The sequence below is a fragment of the Ciconia boyciana genome, chromosome 18 (genome assembly GCF_034638445.1).
Source record: "Ciconia boyciana chromosome 18, ASM3463844v1, whole genome shotgun sequence".
Lineage (NCBI taxonomy): Eukaryota > Metazoa > Chordata > Aves > Ciconiiformes > Ciconiidae > Ciconia > Ciconia boyciana.
Window position 1 is genome coordinate 4916048 of NC_132951.1, and position 22121 is coordinate 4938168.

The 22121-nt window shown below is 42.3% G+C and overlaps 2 protein-coding genes across 6 annotated transcripts in view; one reads left to right on the forward strand and one right to left on the reverse strand.

Moving 5' to 3' along the window:
- Nucleotides 1-7799, reverse strand: part of STKLD1 (serine/threonine kinase like domain containing 1) — a 14736-nt gene extending 6937 nt beyond the window's left edge. The window contains exons 1-11 of one of the 5 annotated variants that reach the window (XM_072882704.1): nucleotides 7397-7799; nucleotides 6788-6883; nucleotides 6262-6306; nucleotides 4861-4935; nucleotides 4130-4234; nucleotides 3860-3930; nucleotides 3114-3229; nucleotides 2520-2632; nucleotides 2258-2418; nucleotides 1673-1803; nucleotides 996-1079 (exon numbers count right to left, since the gene is read on the reverse strand). In XM_072882704.1, coding sequence (XP_072738805.1) covers nucleotides 996-1079; nucleotides 1673-1803; nucleotides 2258-2418; nucleotides 2520-2632; nucleotides 3114-3229; nucleotides 3860-3930; nucleotides 4130-4234; nucleotides 4861-4935; nucleotides 6262-6306; nucleotides 6788-6883; nucleotides 7397-7411 — 1012 coding nt within the window. In that variant the 5' untranslated portion in view covers nucleotides 7412-7799. Of the gene's footprint in view, nucleotides 1-995; nucleotides 1080-1672; nucleotides 1804-2257; nucleotides 2419-2519; nucleotides 2633-3113; nucleotides 3230-3859; nucleotides 3931-4129; nucleotides 4235-4860; nucleotides 4936-6261; nucleotides 6307-6787; nucleotides 7014-7396 lie in introns of those variants that run through there. The other 4 variants (XM_072882706.1, XM_072882705.1, XM_072882703.1 and 1 more) reach the window with 4 other exon arrangements.
- SURF4 (surfeit 4) lies at nucleotides 7764-21957 on the forward strand. The gene is made up of 6 exons (XM_072882713.1): nucleotides 7764-7966; nucleotides 15582-15768; nucleotides 16916-16992; nucleotides 17616-17659; nucleotides 18634-18820; nucleotides 19066-21957. The coding sequence occupies exons 1-6, from the start codon at nucleotides 7919-7921 to the stop codon at nucleotides 19330-19332; spliced, it is 810 nt and encodes a 269-aa protein (XP_072738814.1). The 5' UTR covers nucleotides 7764-7918; the 3' UTR covers nucleotides 19333-21957.
- The last annotated feature ends 164 nt before the right edge of the window (nucleotides 21958-22121 follow it).

Genomic DNA, 22121 nt, shown 5'->3' on the forward strand with positions numbered 1-22121 from the left:
TTCAGAACCTGTGGAGGAAAGTATTTCAGCAGGTCTCCTAGTTCTAGGAAGACTTTGAGCTTTTGGAATAGCTAATACAGCTATTCAGTGAATCCACAAATCTATGATAAAATGTTGAGGACACACTGGATGGCTTTTAGGGATCCATTTTGAGCACCTTCAAAGATGTGAGCATCAGTCATGGTAAGCCATGGTGTAGAAGTGCCAAACAAGTCAGTCAGATGTGCACACAGCCTTGTATTGCTGTCAATAGGTTTGAATGAGAAATCAAAGATCCATTCATTTTGTTATTTATAACCAAAGCCTGCTGTATTACTGAGTAAAGATTTCTTCAGTAACAGAGTTGAAGATACAGGTAACTCTAAGGAAAAAGGTAAATTATTCTTTTTCCTTATTGGTTACTGATATGAACACCTCTGCGCTTTAACATCATAAGCCAATGCCAGCATGAAAATGCTATCGCTTTCAAATAGCAGCGCATTTTATAACTGAGTTAACACAGTGCTTTGAAAATACTAATCTTGATCTGAAAGATTAGTCTGAAAAATGCACAGATGCTGGGAGAAAATATACAGTCTTCACTCACGCAGCTTTACTAGACACACAAAAACTAGAGCAAAAGGAAGCTACATGTGTCTATCAGTCTTATAGCCCTAGGCATTACCCCCAAGTTGCCCCAATGCTGATACGAATTACCTTCTTCAAATGTCAGTTTGCCAATTCACCATTGCTGCCAATTAAAATATCACTAAGTTTTCTTCCAGTACCCATTTTTCTTATCTAGTAAAACACCTCTGCTGTTCAATAAAAGCATTTACAAAACAAGTACCAACACAACCACATCAACTAGTGGCCTATTCCAGTACGTTCCAACAATGAGAACTAGGAAGAGAGCAATTTCATTCTTGTTTATTGTCATAAGAATTTTTTCCTCTTCCTGTTATCTCAAAATGTAAGGAAAGAGCAGAAGAAAAATTAATAAAATAGTGCCTTACCACTTTTATCTCTTACAAAGCTGGCAAGGTGCTGAACGGCTTTAGCCTGTGCTTCTTCTATATCCCAGAAAGCTTGCATGAATTCTACATAAAACAAGAAAATTCTTCTAACTACTTAATACAAACACTTATAAAAATCGTTCAAATTTTCTCTATTTTGTACAAGATCTGAATTGATACAAATGAAAATAATGTAATTTGTGATTGTTGAAAATGGAAAAACTTTTCCCCTAATGCATCAAACATTTAAATATTACAAAGTGTTATGATTCACCCCTATAATCTCTGTATTTGGCATTATATATTTTGGGGACCTGTTGGAATATTAAATCAGAGCAGGGACAAGGGCTTTAAAGGCATTATTCTGATAGCCTTTTCAGATTAAGATGGCATAAACTGGCAAACATGTTAGAATGCAGACAAAATAAGTGGGGCTCCCCAGTTTTCTGAGGAATGATCTCTGACCCCATTTAACTTGTGCAGTAGGTATGGCTAGTAATCTTATGAGGTTATAGAAAAGGCTGTTTAGTGATCCTTCCTCCAAATAGCATCCCATTTTATTTCAAGTAAAATGAATGCCCAATAATTCATTTTCAAGTAGAATATATGCTGACTGGAAAACATGTGGGTTTATTTCCTATGAAAATCACCATCACATTAATCATTTTCCTTATTACCTAGAACACTCTCGATTCCTCCCTCAAGGAGCACATCTATTATTTTGGGAGGCAAAGACTTTTTCAGATTTACTAAAGAGACACCAGCAACAGTCAGGCATTCCCTAATAAATGGAACATCAGTCAGATCCCTAGAATTATGAGAGACAAAAGCAGTACAAATAAGTTAGAACTGGTAAGTCACCGAAAAAATTCTACAGGCTTTGTAGCTTTTTACATCAAAATGAAAACAATACTTCTTTGAAGACTGGATTGTTTTTGACAGAACTTACACAATTAACTTCAAAACAGCTAATGAAAGAGCTTACATTGAGCAAGCCATGCTTAGGCTTCAAGCTAATGGCTTGTAAAATTGTGTATAACGATTTTAGAATGTCACTCTTCAAAAAAGGACACCTACGCATATCAGAATGCCCACTTCTGAATGAACACCAAGTCTTTGACTTTAAAAACTCCATTTGTTGAGGCAGTAAGATCAGCAACCTTGACTCAGTGTCTTTCAAACAGTAGCTAACGATTCCATTTTTGTGAAGGTAAGTGGAGTTTAGGACAAAAAATAATAAAGGAAAAGCATCCAGAACTCACTTTGCTGTGGGTCTCATGCTGGGCTGAATCTGTAGCATCATAAATAAAATTGGAAATAAAGGCAAAAAGCTGTTATCTCCATTTTGCATTAGTGTCAGAACTCCCTCAAGACAGCTGGTATCCTGTCTAATATCCTGCAGTAATGAAGTTATCTCTTCTGCCTGTAAAGAGTATAGTATCAGAAGAGTTTTCACACACTCGTTTACAGATATCCTGGTGGGCCACTGACATTTTAAATCTATAATGAAACATTATTACATACATTCAGAACAAAGCAGGTCATCATGTCAAGTAGAATACAACCTAGAGACCAGATGTCAGATTTCTCAGTAAAAGAAAAACCAAATGTTTCTGGAGCCATCCAAGACTTGCTATCTGTTGAAATAAGAATCATACCGTAATGTTGCTGGCATTGAACTATACACAGTTTTTACTTGCACATGCATGAACTACAGGCAATTGTTTGTGCCTAAAAATAATTTAGAGATTCTGCAGAGATTAGACGTTTTTTACTGGTCATATGCCACAAAAGACTAAGAAACACACGATAACTAATGAACAATTTTCTAAGATGTCACTGCATGTGTATCAAGCTAAAAAGGATTCCAACTCTATCTGTTGCAGAGTTCTGAGACTCAGACATATCTATAGTTTTCAGTTGTGAACACAATTAATGCTGCAGGCAACTGCCTATGAATATCCTATTCATACTTTAGAAGACAAATAGTATAATGCAGAGAAGGGGGAGGGAAGATAATTTTTTCCTCTTTGGCTGGTTTTTCTCTGAGGACTAAAAATATTCACCATAACTGAATCTTTTAAAAATAAAGTAAAAAAATGTAAAACAAATATCTACTTTCTTCCACTCTTATTTTCCATTTCAACTCATCTGTCATAAGTGTTTCTGTACTGAAGTCGCTAAGCATGAAGGATGCTTCGCCAGTCACAAGTATGTTTGATGGCTTGAGATTTCTGCAACACAAATATTTTCTGTCAGCCTGTGAAATCAGAGTCTAATGATATATAACTACAGGTTCCCAGCATCTTTACACATCAGAAGGTTTGGGAAGTTTTTTTGGGAGGGTTGGTGGGGTGGTGGTAAGGGGTTTGGGGGTTTTTTGTTTGTTTTTTTTTAAATATACAAGTGATAATCAACTGAAATGTAATTATTTTCTTCTTTTACTGGGAAATGCTTTAAAATTTGTGATTGTAACAGTTTTATCTGAACATAGAATGCAACGGTTCACTCTTATTTTAGATGGACAAGGTATACCTTGTCCATCACAGCCACCAAAATGTAAGCACTAATAGAGATGGTCAGTATTCTAATATTAAAATTAATATTAGAATTTTAGCACATTCAAAACAAAAAACAGACAGAACACCTCGTTCAAACAGATAATTCTAGACAAAACTCAAGAAACAGATGACTTTTCTGAAGTCACAGAAAACTAATCTATACATGAAGTCCAGAATTTCTAACTCCTACTCCCCCTTTTGAACAGTAAAATTCCCTGCCTCTAAGTGACCAGCTGTGCTGAACCAACAGTTACTGCAAAGAACAATGACCTATCAGGCAAAGAGAACAAGATTTCTACTCACCTGTGGAAAATATTTTGTTTGTGTATATAAAACAAAGCATCTACCATCTGTCCCAGGAAATTCAGAATCACCTGTTGAGGGGAATATACATGAAAGTGTAACATAAACACACTAACTTCCAAATAGATAGATAGCTTCCAAACCCACCCTTCAGCAAAACACTGTGCTTTGAAGATTTTGGGGAGGACTGAGAAAGAGGGAATACAGAGGAAGAAATATAAAAGCAGTGAGACTGTCAGTTCAACCAGATGCCTCTTCTGTACTTTTTACCATGTCTGTTATTTTTTCTGAATTCTGCCTTTTTTCCTTGATTACAGACGAAAGATCTCCTTGGCCCAAGTGCTGCATTACCAGACAAAGGAACAGAGATGATATCTGTAATAAAATGTTACACCAAAATTGTCTAAGTGTTTGCAAGTAATAACATATCCAGTAAGAAAGATAAAACTGAGCACTTGGCCAAACTGGTGGGTGTTATGTTCACCAATACCAAGGTGTTCTGAGATGATTAATATCTTATGGAGGAGACAATGTTTACTTTATTAAAAATACAGCATGTTTGTTTGGGTTTTTTTTTTAAAAAAAAAACATTATCAAGCATCTTATCTGAAGCCATATGGGACAATTCAAGTCAAATATACATCATAAAATTAAAACAAATTTTGCCTGAGCACTGAATAAAATCTGCAAATAAGCCGGGGCTTTCAGCTTCCTATAGTCTCCTATAAAAGGGTTTTCATGCAGGCATGAAAATCAGTACTCCACACTGATTCACATCAGAATCAGTGAGTCAGTGTGCAGTACTGCCATGTGATGGACTCCAATCCATATATCTTCACAGCTCTTCAGTATGTTTATTCAGGAGTTAAAAAAAGGAGGCTTGTTTCAAATCAAATAACCTTTCTCACACCAATGACCCCAAATTTAAACCTGCAAAAATGCTTACATGCCTACAACGTTAACCATGTATTCCTGTTTAACCAATCCTATTTCATTCTCACCTCATGATCCCAAGTCACAAACAATTCCTTGTAAGCACAGATGTTTGAATGATGAAGTTTTAGCAAATCCATTGCCTGCATAGAATAAAAAAAATACAGAGAGCTTTCTATAGCTACACAGTCAGCTACACTTAACAGGACCTTAAGTAATATCCTAAGCCAGTTCCTGACTTGTTCATGTTGCATATCTGATCAAATTCTTTCAATGTGCAAGCTCTGTTATACATTTGCATGCACAAGTGTCAAGTTAAGGAAAATATTCCAGTAAGGCTCTACTCAATGTAATGCTGTAACAGCCTTGTGAAATTCAAGGATATAAACTGATCCTTAGGGAGATGATATGTAAACCGCCTCCTTCTTCAGTTCCTAACATCCAAACCTGAAAACATATCTTAGAATATGAAAGTCAAGATGATTTTTCTAGCATAGCCATTATTTCCAGTAACCCCTATGCAAGCTTGAACCTCAGAAAATATGATTACACTAGTGAGATGCTTATCTCCTTGAAGATGGTTTCTGTGTAAGGCTCTAACAATTACCAATTACTTCAGCAAATTTGCTGATAGTGTGAAAGGTAAAAAGAATTCAACTTACTCTCCTATATTTGTGTTTGTGGCTGTGCAGGTGCAACAGAAAAACTAAGAGCAGACACAGTCCCAGCTGGCACAACTGCATTTATTTCAACAGACACGTACATCAGCAGAAAAATTGGATCAAACTTTATCAGTAAAGACAGTCTTGGTACATAAAGAGGTCACTTCTCTTGAGTAGGATGAAGCATCTGTACAGACACATATTCTCACTCACTTTCAACTGCAGATGTCATGCATACTGGACACTGTGAGACTAATCCATTATATGCTACTTCACATATTTTGTTGAAACAAATTTTGGTATTTTAACAGTATTTCTGATGTTGCTTCTTACTCGAGGCATTGAAACAAGTTTGCACAAAAAAAAGTACAACAAAGGAAGAAAACCAGTCAAATCATTCACATCAAAAAATGTCCAACTCTGAGGAATGAACATATAATGAAATATGTTAACTAGAAATTGAGTTCTTAATAATAAACTATAAACAGACCAAGGTTCTCCTTCAGCTTAAAGGCCAAAAGGATGAGCTTTGCTCTTTGTCTTCAACACAAAACAAATACAAACCCTGAAAAAGGACTATCCTCTGAGAACAGCTGTCCATTTGAATCTACATGTTCAAATGTAGGAACAATTAATACAAAATCCTGGCCTGAGCTCAAGCAGAGGGCAGGGAGAACACCCCTCAGATAGTCCTACCTAATTTACATCTCAACTATTTACTTAGTTAATCCTCGTAGATAAAAGACTTTGTTCTGTTAAGACTTTGGTCTTTGTAAGTGAAATAGAAAATAAAAATTGCACCGATACCTCCTTCAAGGCCTCATTTGCTTGCTTTTCTTCAATGCATTCAACCTGCACCAAACAAAAGACAAGGATGAGATTGTTAATATAGAGACAGGCAAACTTTAAGCCAGAACAATCTTGCCAAGATGACTGGGACTGCCAATTGTGTATGAATTGGCATAAATTTTCAATGATAGCGCCAATCTCTAATGTTTGAATCAGCCTTGTTGTTGGGAGACGGCCAGAAACAGAGCTTTAAATGAGTCTGCAACAGTCCTTCTCCTGCACTGTCAAAGTAGCAGTAAGCTAAGGTAAAAACACACTGGATGGACCTAAATGGGCTGCTCCCCTTTCCCCACTTTTAACCTCAATATTCTAGTAAACTGATCTGAATCTTCCAATTTCCAAAGCAGCAGCACAGTAAGATGTAAGCCTACTCTTACCCAGCAGCCAAGCTGCTTAACGTGTTTTGTCTGTTACTATCAGAAAGGCCCATAGAGATGGCAAACATGCCAATGGACTCTTGTTTTCCTAGCAACCACCTTCTCACCTGCTTTATTATGTATTTCTTCTCTGCACCCTTTTCTGTTTTCAATTCCACTACCAGCATAGTGCCCAGTGCCCCAGGCTGGAGCTGCTCCAGCACCTGCAGGGCAGAGGAGACACGCTGAGGCACTTGCTCAGCTGCAAGTGGCAGAACAACCATGGCAGAAAGCCTCTTCAAACCACTTTCTCACAGACACCCTTCACACAGCACGCACCCCCAGTTCCCCATGGCAGGGCCACAGGCCCCCCTATCTGCACCCCAACTCTCAAGAGGCACACAGCCCTTCCCCTCCCTTCCAGGACGTTCCCCCTCACTTCCCCCCTGCTGAGCAGAACACCCCCATCTCTCCAGGGCCGTCCACACCCCAGCACTTCCCTCCCTGGGACCATGCAGGTCCCAGTGCCACTTAGACCCTCACCAAGGCCACGCACCCCTCAGAAGCACTTATGGTCCCTCCCCACGGCTATGTACTACCCCAGGGGTGCCTACACCCCCTCCCCTAGGCCACAAACCCTTCCCCGGGGCCACGTACCCCCCCAGCACCACCTACACCACCCACAAGGCTGCACCCCCACTTTCCCGCCAGGCAGGGCCCAGCCCTTCGGGCAGCACCTCATATTTCTCCATGGCGGGACAGGGTCCCACCTCCCGGTGAGGTGAGACGGGCAGCGGGTGTGGAGGGACCCGCAGGCCCAGGGCGATAGCGGCCCCTCAGCCGTTAGCAGCGGGTGCCCAGCAGGGCAGAGAGAGGCAGGAGCACTTCTCCTTCCTCCCTGGCTACGCTTTTAGACCAAAAACCGCGCTGTTACAAACTCCCGGGCGGCGGCGGCGGCCCAGGCCCCGCACCCACAGCACAACCCCTCAAAGCGCTGCCCCGCCGGGCCGCGCGGCCCCTTTAAGTGCGCGGCGCGGGAGGGGCGGGGCCGCCCCTCCCTCCCGGGGCCGCCGTCCCGCCCCGCGTGCGCCGGCGCTGCCGCCCGCGCGGCGCCTTTAAGGGCTGGCCTACGTGGCAGCAGCAGCCGAGCGGCGGCGCGGCCCGGCCCGGCGCTCCCTCCCGCCCTTCCTGCGGCCGTCTGTGAGAGTGAGGCCGGGCCCCAGGCGCGCAGCAGCCGGCAGCACCCTCCTCCCGCCGCCATGGGCCAGAACGACATCATGAGCACCGCTGAGGACTTCGCGGACCAGGTGGGTGCCCTCCAGCCCGCCTTCCCTCCTCCGGCCTGGCGGCCTTTGTGCGCTGGGCCGCTTCCTCGGGTGCTGGGGCCGGCTGTGAGGGGGCGCCTCGGCGGGCCCCGCGCCGAGGAGGGGGGTTAGGTTGCCGCGCTGAGGGGCCCTGCTGGGCCGCGCTAGGGCAGGCTGGGATGGCGGCGGTCCGGCGTGGGGTCGCCGCCTCGGGGCCTGTCCCTCCGGCGGGGCTGTGGGCATCCTCGGCCGCGCTGCCTCCCAGGGCCCGGCTCCTCGCTGGGGTGGGGGCGGCCGGCGCAGGCCCCGCGGCCGGGTCCCTGTGGGAGCGGCTGCCCCCCGCCCTCACGCGAGCTCTGTGGCTGCTTTTGGGCCGTCTGTGCAGCGAAGCAGACGAGTTCTCCTTGGGAACTGGGCTTCTCCCTGGGAGTGAATAAATGGAAGGAGAGCAGGAGGCTGAGCTGCTCTCGTCTTCTTGCAAGCCGTCTAGGCTGGCAAATAGGGCATAAAGGGGTGTGGGAAACTGGGGCGGGGTGATAGTGACAGGAAAGCAAAAATCTAAACCCTGACTGATATCTGGAGGAAACCCAAACTGGAAGAGGCTTGCCAGCAGCATAGTGCTGTGCTTAGAATGGGGGCAAAAGGAAAGCAAGCAAGCTGATGTTGTTTTGTAATCCTTTTTACATTTATTTCAGTGGAGGCCCTCACAGATTTCTCTGTTAAACAGAAGTTTGTGATCTCTTATTGTGTATGAGAACAGGAGTACTTTGAGTGTAAGTAGTTGATCTGCTGGTGATGGTATTAGAAAGATCTTCACTGTCATGGTGATTCATCTAACTGAAAATAAGAGGCAGCATCTAATCATCTTTAGCAAATTCTCTGGAAAATCTGATTCTGCCTGGTTCTACAACTCTGACTATTGCAGCAGTGCGAGTTGTGTGGTGCACGATAACGCGTCACAGCTCTGAGGGGGCTGTGCTGCCTCTGTCTTTAACTGAGTTTCACTGGGAAAACCTGTTCTGCGCTTCCTCCCCGCCCCCAGATGGAAGACTCGTTTTAGAGACAGAGCTTCTTATGGCGTGTGGAGTATTCAGTTTAAGGGGTGTCTGGATCATCTTTGTCCTCCTCTGTTTACCTTGTCTCCTCACTCCTTTTAGAGGAGAAAGTAAACTATTGCTATAGCGTTCAAATTACTTGCCAAAATTTACAACACTTGTCCTGACCTTTTTATAACACCTCTCTATTTATTCCTGTGTGACTATTTCTAGATGTCTTTAACCCCTCTTTTTTTTCATACTACTGAAAGCTCTTTTGTCCAGGTAAAATGCAATTTGCTTCCTCCTGAAATGAGTTTTAAATGGCACAACTTTATTTGTGCTTGGCCACAGTCTATTTAAAGATGAGTCTTTCCTTTAGCTGCAGAATTTGGAGTGTTTGCATATACTTACCCATTGGATTGCAAAACAGTTTTTATGGCTTTCCAAGTAACTAACTCCTTTGATAATTCTGCCTCTAAATAGCTACCTCATAGCTCAATCGGATACTTTGAGTACTGTGCATGCTGCAAAAACTCAGTATCACACCAGTGTAGGAGTGGAGAGATTTACTAAACAATAACCTTTGACATATATTGCGAAGTTAACACTTGGCATTATGGAAGCTGTTAGTTCATCTTGGATTAAAAAAAATACTTGGAACATTTGGTCTGAAATTATGTTGAAACTCCCCTTGATGGAGGCGGAGGTAGTGAAGCTGGACAATGGCTGCTCTGGGAGCTGAATGCATTCTTAATGATATCCTTGCTTTCTCCACTCCCTATACTAGTTTTCAAGACCTAATAAGCCTTAATTTCTGTAGTGTAAAAGCCCTGTGGGAAAAGGTTACAGCTACTTCCATGGCTTATCAGCAAGTCCTGAATGTCTCTTACAAAAGCAAGAATAATCTGTTCCTTAAATTCAAACACTAAAGTTTAACTTTTCTCTGATACTGTGGTTTCCCTCTGAATTAGCAAATTATGCCTTATATGCCAAGATACTCAGTAGTAACAAGTGACTCTTAATCCAGAGGTGAACTAGTGTGCTGAAGGCACGTTCTTAAAAGGCAGCTGAGCTTGCCTGACAGCTAGCCATCAGTGAAGGGGGTTGTCCTACTTCTCCCAAGGCTAGGTTCTCCTTTTCTCTCATCCTAGCACTTTTCTGTTGCTGGACTGGAGAGCTGAACTTGCAGGGAAAAAAAATTTATGTTTTCTGTTGGTTCCAGTTATCTCATTGTTTAGGTCAAGTGAGCACCAATGCTGGTGATGGGATCACTTGTGATGAGAACTAGTCATTCGTTTAGCTTGGCTGTAGCATGAGTTTGTAGCCTGCAGGTGGACAGTACAGCTGGTGAGCTGTTCTGCTCTGAGCTGTTAGCAGTTTCCAAGGACTGCAGCGGAGGAGACAGCTACTCAGTGGGTGTTGGGGGGTGGTCCTGTTGATTTCAGAGAAGGCAACTTATTAGATATTGGGGAGGGTGGGAAAAGCTGTTAAGGGTTCTTAAAATCTAGGTGATACACAGTGCAAGGAAATCAGGATCTTGGTTCAGAATGATGCCCAGCTACAGGCTTTATGGGTTGGTTTGTGTTTAACGCCCATAACACCAGCCCAATGTTATTAATTAAATAACTTACATAGTCAGAAGTTAAGCCCTTTTTTAGTGAGTCTTGTTAAAATATTACATACGAAGCCTTCATTGCAGTCACCATGTACTGCTGACATTATCATACTGAAAATAGCTGTATCTGGGGCCTGTACTGATTGTTTAGGGTTATAGAACTGGTTTTCTCTCCTCTGTAATCCCCATAAGAGGGAGCAGATCTCAAGCAACTTTTCCGGTGTCTGTAATAATCTTTAGGAATGTGGGTGCCTGGTATTTCTGCTGTTCTGAAAAAAAATTATGGACAAAAAATGCAAGGAGACTATTGAGTCATTGTACTGCAGTGAAAGGACTCTAAGGGAGAGCCAGACTCTGGGAGTTTTATTTAATTTTCCAACATAAATGCTGATGCACGTTGTTCAGCTAATTATAACATCTCTGTATCCTATTTTGCCAAAAACAGAAGCGAGAAGAAAACATTTCATTGCTAGTCTGAACTTTTTTGTGTTTTTTATTAAAAAGCTGAATTTGGAAACTCTCTTAGTGAAGTAGTCATGTTAGTCCAGTGATCCTTCATTGTTATAAGCCAAATAGCCTATTCTAGTTAGGCTGGGAAAGAATCTTCCCATGAAGAGAGATAGCAAAATGTGATACATGAGTAAAATCCCACTTTAAAGATTTGATTAATAAATAGCCTTTTAGAAAAGGGAATTGGTATAAAGCACACTTTAGGAGTGAAATGCATTATCATGAGAAATTTTCCTGCAATTAAAAACCTGATTAAGACTGCTGGCAATGTTCTTGTGGGTCAGAGCTCTCTTCTTGTTTTTGAAATAAGCAGGAAAGCCTCTGTTCCCAGTTTTCACAAATAACTTGTAGACATCGATTAGCCCGGTGTGATGGGTGTTACTGTCCTAATGATTATCAGGTGGGATCTCCTTAAGTGGAGATACACAGGTTGGTGAAAGGAGGTGATTTTTTTCTGTCTGCCAGAGGATTGAGCATCCTGTTCCAGAAAAGATCACTGGTGTCGCAGGCTGCTAGAGGTCTCTGTCCTCCCAGAACAAAGTAATCCCTTAAATGAATACAAGCTAGATATTTGGAATATGCTTCTCTCAGAAGCTCTAGGCTAATAATGCTGTGCAGCCCACCAAAGGGCTTTCTGTGTAGATTAGCAGACTGCCATTCATCGCCATGATCGCAACTTCCCTGATCCAAGAAGACACACATGAACGCACACAGAAAAGGCTTGTGTGTTTGGGCAGAATATACGTAGGTGACAGCAAAAATTCCCAACTTCTGGCTGTGTATTGGTCTTAAAATACCTGTAATTATGCTATGGTATGTACACTTTTAACAAAATGGACTGGATTTGTAACAAATTTGAGACTGTTGAAGGTGGGATATAGTTTGGAAAGCAAGGTGAGGGTCAAGACAGAATCACTTTACTACCTCTCTTTGGTCAGGCCTCTTTATGGGTTGGAATATTTCAAGCCCCCTTTTGAAAAAGTGGGTTTTGAGCAGAGATTTGACTTGCGGATCCCTGGATCCTCTTGTGCATCTTTGCTTGTTAAACTAAGAGGAGCACTTAAATCTATCTTTGCCTTTCTAATCCTGTTAGAGGGGGAAGTGGCAACACAAAACCCCTCTGGTGTCTGTTAGCAACTTGGCTGCCAGCACAGAACCAGCTGTTCTTTTTTAAAATAGTTTTACTTTAACATTTTGTTGTCTTTCCTCAAGATGTTTTGCCTCTTGCAAGGAGGGAGTATGTGCTAAGAACAGTGGATGCAAAGCCCATTGCAGAATAAGCCATCCAATTACTTGATGTCATGAGTTTAACACTGCCGCCTCCATCAATCTCAACAGTTTTGTTTTGGCTTACATGTATTGTGCTTAGTGGAGTGTGCGTTTCAAGTCCCATGTCTTAGCTGGATATGTTTATTGACTGCAGCTACCAAGTTTCCCATATGTGCTGCTTTCATCTGTGTGAATCATAAAGGAAGTAGGAAGTGGTCTTGGGGCCCAGCATTTGGGCCACATGTTGCTAGGGATGTGTGGGGACAAAACCAGGGTGTCTGGTACTATTAGTTCAGTCCCACTTCTAGAGATCTGTTTCTTCTAAGTTACTCTGTCCTTAGTTAAGTTACTTAGGCAATGTGTACTTGAATCCTCTAATCCTAAAATCACTTGCTGTCTGTTATGTTCTTTTCTTGTGGTTATTATACAACTGTTTTCTTCCTTTCTCTTTGGATCTCCATGGCTAGCTGTTCTTTTGGCTTGGATTTTTGTTCATATAGCCTGTTTCTGAAGCTTTTTTACTTTAAGCTTGCTGTGTACAGGGGTTTCAACTTGTGCGTAGCTAAGTAAATGCAGCTACGTGAGTTTTGGATGTCCAAAGATGATGTGTGTCATGATAAGGTTGCTTAGCACTGCAGCGCCTTAGGCTTTGGTCTTTCTGACTTGTCTTAAGCTGATTGGATGTGTGCGCTCATGTTTAACAGATAGCGTTAAATTCCCTCTATATGCCACAAGAACAGGTAAATGTTAAATGCCTTCTTGCCTTGTTCACCTGGACTGGTGGCAGTTGTTTTGTTTCAGGGAAGGGGAAGATGAGATCAGCTCACATGACCCACTTCAAAACAGCAAAGATGAGGCCTGGAGGCAGATATCCTCTCTAATGTTTGCTTCTTTTTTCAGCCTTTCCACAGCAGTGGTTTTTTTCCTTTTCTTACAGATGCCCAGCACTTGTCCTCTTTCATTTCCTTCTAGACCAAAGTTGCTTGTTCTGCATCTTGACAAGGCAGACTTACTGTGCAAATGACTTTGTTTTGTAGTATTTCCAAAACAACTCTACCCTAGTGTTCCTCAGCAAGTTTGCCCAAAGGCATAGTGAAATCCAGGAGAGAGGAAAGCTGTAAACCAAGATGTGTGTCTCATTCAGTGACAAAGATCACAAATTTTCTTCTGACTCATTCATCCAACTGGTGACATGGCTTAAAAAAAGCCTGAAGTGGCAGCCCTGAGTCAGAGTACAGCTGCACTTAAAATGCACTTGATTAACTTGAAGCTTGACCCTTAGACTCTGGATGCATGCAGTGCAACTAGTGTAGTTTGTTCCAACATTAACTATTAAGCATGTTTGCTGGATTTTTATTCTTGTGATAATCTTCAGTTACACAGTAAGCAAGGTTTGTCATTTGCATAGGATTTGGAACAGCCTTTAGTATTTACTAATTACTGTGGCAACAAGAAACTTTCAGGAATGGCTTTAGTCTTTCTCCATGCTCCCATATGTACAGAAAGCATGCAATGCTGCCAGAACTTTAAAAAAAAAAAAAGATTCTGCCCAGAAAGAAACCAGTCAGCTGTATTGTCTAACTGAAGTCAATGTAAATACTGAATTATGAAAGAAAAGGTTTGTGTCTCTTCTGTCCAATTTTATAACATAGTTCAATGCTGTCTAGAAGACACCTATACTCATGTGGGTTTCCCCACCCCTTTTCATGCTTGAAGTATTCTAATATTGCATAAACTGTATGAATCAATGTGCCTTACAACACATCGAACTCTGTGTGGGATAATGGGGTTTTGTTAAATGGCTCCTCCTCCTAGTTCTAACGCAGGGATCTCTGCAGAGTCTGGCAGTTCTGCGTGAAGGCTTGTGGCATGGGCATTTACTTTCACAAGCATCAACCTGCCCAAACTGCTCCTGTCATCTGAAGGTAGAAACCTGCTGGATAATCTTGTAGTTAGTTTTAGATTAAGTTTACATTTGTTTCTTACTAGATTGCACTTGCTCAAACAGTAGCATACACTGACTCCAAATGTGTCCTTCTGGTGATCTGGCTAAGCTGAACCTGGGCATGAAATGGGCCAGCCAGGTGCTAGCTTGCATTTGGAGTGATGCTGCAAATCCTAGCGGAAGTCTCTCCATTAGGTAATAACCAGTGCTGTTTAGGAAACTGGGTGACAGTTAAGCACTTGTCATAATCCAGAGGCAGTAACTTTTCCTGTGCACCTCACAGTCCTATAGAGCATGCTAGTCTAGATCCTGCTTGGCAATTCTGTATTGTTCCTTTATAATTATTGTAATTGTAGAGCAAACTAACCAGTGAGTTTGCAGGATGAAGGGGTATGTGGGACCAGATACATCTTGCATTCCCAAGAACTAAGGCTTGGCATCTGTTGCATGATATAATTTCCTTTTTACTACACTGAATTGTACATACAAGTGCCAGTTTTCTTTCTGCAGACGGATGCTATTTGTAATGGAAGTAGAAACTATGTTTCTATGTGTAATGGAATTCTACATTTTCTATATGTAATGGAAGTAGAAACTACTTGCATAGAGGATGCAATTTCATGCAATGGCTATGCTGATCTAACAGCTGCTGCTGCTACACAAGTACACATGCTTTGCACTGTTGCTTTTCTGAGCTGTTAGAGGGAAGTAGCTTGGCAGAAAGCTTATTACTGTTTTTTAATTTGTACAGAATTAGTCTTCTGTCAGCCTGACTCCCTGAATCAGGTTGTTACAGGGTGTTGAGTGCCTGAGCATGTGGGTGGAAGTAGGATTGCCCTTTCAGCTCCTGGCTATCTGATAGTTGAGCTGTAACATGAAACTCTGAGATAGACAAACTAAAACCAAGGTCAGCCTCCATCTAGTAAGAGCTCCATCAAAACACAGTTCTTCTTACATAGAAAGGTGCTGCTGGATTCTGCTTTTCTCCAAGTCCTCGTCCAAAATGCTCTTTGGGTGGAGCATGACAACAGGTTTCCCCCACTGCTCCCAAGCGTCCTCAAACTGGAGGGGAGAAGAATTTAATTAAATCCAAGTCCCAAGTATGTGTTTTTCTCTAGATGTTGATGACCCTGTGTGGATGAGAACTGCTGACCTCAGAGTCTGTAGAGTGCATGAATCTGTTATGCCTTTGAGTATCACCTTGCCTTCCTTCCCTGCTAACGATGCTGTCTGCCCATGCAGTTCCTGAGGGTGACGAAGCAGTACCTCCCTCACGTGGCCCGCCTGTGCCTGATCAGCACCTTCCTGGAGGATGGCATCCGCATGTGGTTCCAGTGGAGTGAACAGAGGGATTACATTGATGGCACATGGAACTGTGGCTATTTCCTGGCCTCCATCTTTGTGTTCATAAATCTCTTCGGACAGCTGAGTAAGTGGCTCTAAGGCTGTTAAGGTGGATGCCACAGCGCTCCGGTGTATCCACCACCCTGGCTCATGTAAGCACTGTGAATCCTGTAAGCACAGGATGCCTCACTGATTTCTCAACAGCTGTTGACAGCTTAAAACTGATAGTACTACATGGGCTGAATGAAAAGAACTCTTAATTGACCTGCTTCAGCCTTTCTGGAAGTAGTCGTAGAGAATTCCTTGTGACACACTACCTCTGAGTCAGATGCCAAGAATCCATTAGGACAATCTGTTTTCAGTTCTGTACATGCATCTATAAACACATACCACACCCCCTGAATTCTCTAAATGAAATACTAATATTTTCTTAAACAGGGCAGTGTTAAGACTTTCTCAGCCTGCTGTTTTTATGGGTATTAATCTCAATGGCAAAGTCTTATCCTGCAGCTGGTACACTTAAGCCTGAGAGGTGCCTGTGTCAGACTTTCAAAGCCCAGGAATCAAAATAATCCCAGAAGCAGAGCTTCTCTGTGTGCTAGGTGGACTTAGGGTATCAGAAATGGACAGAAGTAAAATTATTTTGTTTATGTCCCTGATCTGCTGTTCTTGATTGCTCTGCCAATTTCTTGCCTTGTGTCTGGGGTTTTTACCCTCATATTTTTGTGTAGAGAGTCAGCTTAATTTAATGTAGTTGCCAGTCCTCCTGTTGAAGTGGCAAAGGCTGTCAGTGCTTTGTGACAGAAGACTTAAGGAAGGATATAAAACAAAAGCTTTCAAGGAAAAGGAGTGCAGCATGTTTGCCCTAACTGTTATCTCATTAAAAAAAAAAAAGGAAAATCCATGATGAGTCAAGTTTCTTTTAACTTCTTCTAATGCTTTAACACTGATAGCTGCTGTACAGTGCTGTGCATTGGGGACTGCATTCAGCATGTGCTTACCCTCTGTAAAATAAAAGCTACTTCTGGGATTATAAAATATTTTAAAATGTACTAAAACTTCTTGTTCTCAAAGTGATTTGTGCCAATGTGCCATTAAAATTTCCTGCCTGATGTTCTCTGTGGCACAGTTGAAAGAAATCAGTCTGCTCAGTTCAAAACAAGTTAGCATTCCTGCAGCATCTTTTCCCGTGCAAGCCAGAAGTGTAACTGTGTTCAATTTCCCCAACTCAGGCGGCTGTATCCTGGTGCTGAGTAGGAACTTTGTGCAATATGCCTGCTTTGGACTGTTTGGAATTATAGCATTACAGGTAGGAGGCTTAAGTCTTCAGCCCTTCTAAACCGTATCTTTCAAATCTCCTCTCTTAGCCCCAGTACTGCCAACATATTTAAATACCACTCACAACCCTGGAATTTTTTTCCACCCTGGCCTAGTGCCAGTCCTCAATGGCATTGAATTATTTTGCTGCTTCTGTTCTTCTGATGTGCCCAATAGATCCTTGGCTATAATTGCAATTAGTCAGCTGGAGATGGTGATTCAATACTTGACCTTGACCAATTTAGCAGCAGTAACTTGCAGTTTACCTGTATGTCAGTAACATGCCAAATGTGGAACTTGCAGTTGCTTTGGCCTTCAGCACATGGCTTTTATAAAGGACTGTCCCCATCATGAAGGATCCTAGCTAGTAGCATCCTTCCTGTTCAAAACCAATGAATTTTTGTTGGGGCTAAAGCACAAGTAAAATTCTGGCTTCTATTCCCTGTTTTACACTGACTCATTGGACCACATTGATGTAACCTACCTTGTTTCCTTCAGTATAATATACTTCTAATTGACTTCTGCTATGGATAGTACAGGCTTGAGATCATAACATAAATTCAGAACTTCAGTGTAATTTATATGGTGTTTTAATCTGTCGTCTTCTTTGCCTAGACTATTGCATACAGCATTCTATGGGACCTGAAGTTCTTGATGAGGTATGTCTACTTCATACAGTTTTTACCAAAACAGAATGAAAACTGTTGTCTGTCGCTGCCACTCTGACAAAGGAAATTATCTTTGTACATAGTATTTACTAGAAAGATTTTATAAATGATGCATTTACATTAAACAAGAAATGACAGCACTTAAAATCCATACAGTCTGTGTTAAACCATAGACAGCAGGCTCGGTGCTGTAGAAAGGAAAGACTAATCCTAACCCACTAGGATCTTAAGTGCTTCTGCTACTAACCTCCTTGCTGAGAACTCAAACAACTGTCTAGACTGGATCAGTAAGCTGCTGCTATTTCCTAAATGGCTAAAACTGCAACTGTGCTTATGCATGACTGAAGCCATTTCCCAAGAAAACTAAAGCATGTAGATATTGGAGTAGTTTCTAGGATTTTAAATCTCTAACACATTCTCTAAGTAGAAGACAGGGTTCTTAAACGTGAGCTTTCTTGTCAAATCCTGCGATGGCTGTCTGTCGCCTTTTCACCCCACTCCTCTGAGGGGAGGGCAGGGGGCAGCACAGGAACTATACTCTGGCCTTACTACAACCCTGTAAATGTGTAACTACTTCTAGCAGTACTGCTGTTCTGTTTTCTCAAAGCAACCTCTGAACTACTTTGGCCTATGTGGCTAAACCTGAGGTACAGAATAACTTCAACACAACTAAATTCATGCTGTAACAGATGCTAAGCAACTGTGCCTGAGCTGTGGGTGCCGGACTTCTCTGGCAGGCTGTATGTGTCTACACAGGCTTGTGTAAATTGTTGTTGTGTACAATGCTGCTGTTTCAGCTGTGAAGTCTAATGTGGACATGCATTGCAAGGTGCAGAGTAGGTCACTCTTCACTAGCATGCAGATTCTTACTGAGTTCAAATTGTCAGATAAGACTTTAAATCTATAGATCAGTGCAAACTGTAATAAACTGCTTTTTTTTTTTCTCCATTTCTATCTTTCTGTAGGAACCTTGCCCTTGGGGGAGGCTTGCTGCTGCTTTTGGCTGAGTCGCGCTCAGAGGGGAAGAGCATGTTTGCTGGTGTCCCTACCATGCGGGAAAGCTCTCCCAAGCAGTACATGCAGCTGGGGGGCCGTGTGCTGCTGGTGCTCATGTTCATGACACTGCTACATTTTGATATGAACTTCTTTTCTGTAAGTATTTGAGTATAAAAGTATGAGTTAAGGAACTAGAATATAGTACCAACTCCAGATTGGCTGCAGGACCTACTCAATGCTTATCATTTAAGTCTATTTTTAGTAGAATTAATATTTAGCAAAGTTATTAAATCATCCATGCCATGACAACTTGTTCTGCTGGACTTATCCATGCTCTGTTCTGCTGTTTGTGTATCTATTTTAAGACCTATATGTAAGCTTGTGGGTTTCTATCCTTGCAGATTCTGCAGAACATTGTGGGCACAGCCCTGATTATCTTGGTGGCAATTGGCTTCAAGACTAAGCTGGCTGCCTTGACTCTAGTCATCTGGCTGTTTGGCATCAACATCTACTTCAATGCCTTCTGGACCGTCCCAGCCTACAAGCCCATGCACGACTTCCTCAAATATGATTTCTTCCAGACCATGTCTGTAATTGGAGGGCTCCTCCTCGTGGTTGCACTGGGCCCTGGTGGAGTCTCCATGGATGAGAAGAAAAAAGAGTGGTAACAGGAATAGCGACACTTCTTGGGACATAACATATTAAGTCCAGAACTGATTCTCTATGGATTCAACAAAAACTGCCAGCATTTTACACATACATGCCCCCTTCCTATTAAAGGCACAGATGTTTTGAATTTGATTTACAGTGGCACCAGTAAGATAATAGATAAAATCCTGTTTCTTCAAGGAATGTTGCCTAGGCTTACTCTAACTTCCTAGATTTGGAACTAACCCAAGGAACCTGCATTTTGCTGATGCTTCAGTGAGTTGCAGTAGAACAGTTGCTGTCTTTAATGTCAGCAATGTTTTAAAATTTGAAGTACTGTGAGCAGATGCAGCTGTATCATTCAGTGTGCTGTTGTTGGGTTCTAGCTATAACTAAAAAAGTGGATCCCCTTTCTCACCCTCATCAAAACTGTCTTGTGCATAAGGAGTTCCATTGCTGGTTATAGCATTGCTTATCAAGGTGGAAAGCAGCATAAAAAAAAATCACTGTTATTTTGCTGCTCAGAGGCCTGTAGTTCCATTTTGTTTAACAAGAGGGGAGGTCTGTCCTGCCCCCAAATAGAAGGCAAAAAGAAAACCCTGAAAGTAGTTGTACCCCCCTCTAGGTAAGAAAAGGGAGAGGGTTTTCTAACATGTCCCAGTTCTGCTCTTGAGGGGAACAAGGGAGAATCCTGTATTGCTAATCAGGAATCCTGTATGGGTAATCAGATTTCAAGAAGGAAGGTGGGGAGATACTCCTGAAGAGACGGAATGTTGCATTCTGTTAAAATTCTGTGCCAAAAGAACTCTATTTAGCATTCTTTCCCCAAAGCTGCCCCTCCTGAATTCCCAAGAAGGGAGTCAAGTTGTGCTGCAGGTTCCATAATAAAAGCTCCTTTCTGCTATTAACCAGCTTCCATCCATATATGCCCCAAATTCATATCTGAATGGCAGGTTATTGGTGAAAGTGTCTTCAGAATTACAGAAACTCCCCTTTTCCTTGCACTCAGTACATGCAAGATGAGAGCAGTCAATCTTCTAAGCTGTAGTCTTTGCTTCTTAGATTCACTTCTGTCAGTCTCAGCTGTGAAAGTCCCAGTTGACTGAACAGCGGAAGAGCTGGGGTGCTGAACTGTCCAGTACAGCCCCTTCTCTCTGCCATCTCAGGCCACACCTGAGGTGTGCAGGGAGGAAACATGAAGTCAGCTGTGTGCTGCCATAGCCCCAGTTCTCAACTCTGTATGCAAACAGTTATAGCTGAAGAATGCAAGTGCGAAGCCTGTGCAGTGAATAAGCAGCCAGGGATGTAACTTGCATGTTCAGAGAAGAACTCCTCAGCATAATGGTGAGGAGAGAGGAAGGCCCTGTTTTCACCTCTCAGTGCCACAGCCTCTCTGCTGTGAACATGCTTAGTGCTGCTCAGAGGAGGCGTTTTGTCCTCTGCTAGTCAACTAGGTGAACCTGTTTCACTAGATTATGAAAGAATTATAGAAAGCGTGAGCCCTGCCAACTTGCTAAGGTTACACTGATTCCTTGCACTGTTGTCTCCCTTGAGAAAGCTGCTCAACTGTTTGTTCAAGGAGTAATTCAGCTGAACGCCTCCAGCAGGAGCTATTTACCAGGGTCTCCTGGTAAGGACACTAACCTGGACAGTTCAGCTTAACGGTTGCATTTTTAGGAGAGAAAACCAGGCTGAAAGAACTGGTGACAAGTAGAAGAGCACTGTTGAATGTTAAGCCAGTGATTTCATCATCTTAAGGGGAAAAGAGCCTGTGTAATAGCAAGATGTGCTGCTGCTGAAGGCAACGAATTGGTATGTGGGGGTAGATGGGAGGGGAAGCCAGCATTTACATTCAGGTCACATAGAAGGCTTTCTTTTTAAATGGTTTTTGCAAGAGAAGTTTTCACCTCAAGTGTTCAATGTGCCCGTCTCTTCACAGCAAAACAAAGTGGTCCTTTCAGTTACAGATGTGCAGCGCAGGATCCTTTTGCTCAATTTCACTGCAGGTCCTAGAACAGTTTTAGACTACATCAAGGCAGCCATTCTCAGATAACTGCTGGTGGTGTTCATAGTATTTATAAACGGAATGATAGAAACAACTCCTGTAAGTAGCCCTTAAGTTGGCTTTCTCAACTTCTTTGTGTCCTAACTAAGGAGCTGGATGATGGACTAGTCTGAAATATCAACCAGTTTCCTCTGTGAAAATCAAGTCCCCTTTCCAACAAAAGACCCCAGAAAAGGAACTGATACTGTCCCTTGCAGCAGAAATGTTTTGGTACTGAAGGGGTACAGTTAGGTGGAGGGCATTATAAGATATTTCTAGACAGCGCAATATGCAGACTTACTAACTGTGAGTCCTGATGCAGAAGATTCTGCTTTCATACATACACTGCTGTATTCATGCATCTCCCAAAAATACAGTGACCTCTCCCCGTGGCTGAGAAGCTCTCACAAGCAGGATGTCAGCTATCAATTGGCTCTGCAAAGTGTTCTGGAATTCATTCTGAATATATTTTTGCTTTCTATGTGGAAAAAGAAATGAGTATAAATTCTCATTTTATGCTGTATTTTGTACCTTAGTTGTGTTTGAAAATGTTTTGATTTTTGGAAACAATCAAAATAAAACAATGGCATCTTTGTATCCACTTGGCGTGTGTGACTGGTGACACTCCACAGATAGGCTACCAGGATGTGCTGGTTAGTGGTCTTGTGTGCTTTCTCTCCCACCTACTGAAAATCATCTTTCCGTAAAGAGGTCCAAGCACTGCGCTGCCTGTACTTGATGGCAGCAGTCATCCTTCCCTTGGTG

Bases quoted from the DNA above. Each gene is read 5' to 3' on its own strand.
- SURF4 (XM_072882713.1), top strand. From the start codon at position 7,919: ATGGGCCAGAACGACATCATGAGCACCGCTGAGGACTTCGCGGACCAG. The intron at 16,993-17,615 runs GTAGGAGGCTTA...TTCTTTGCCTAG, and splicing joins TTGGAATTATAGCATTACAG to ACTATTGCATACAGCATTCT. The intron at 18,821-19,065 runs GTAAGTATTTGA...CTATCCTTGCAG, and splicing joins TTGATATGAACTTCTTTTCT to ATTCTGCAGAACATTGTGGG.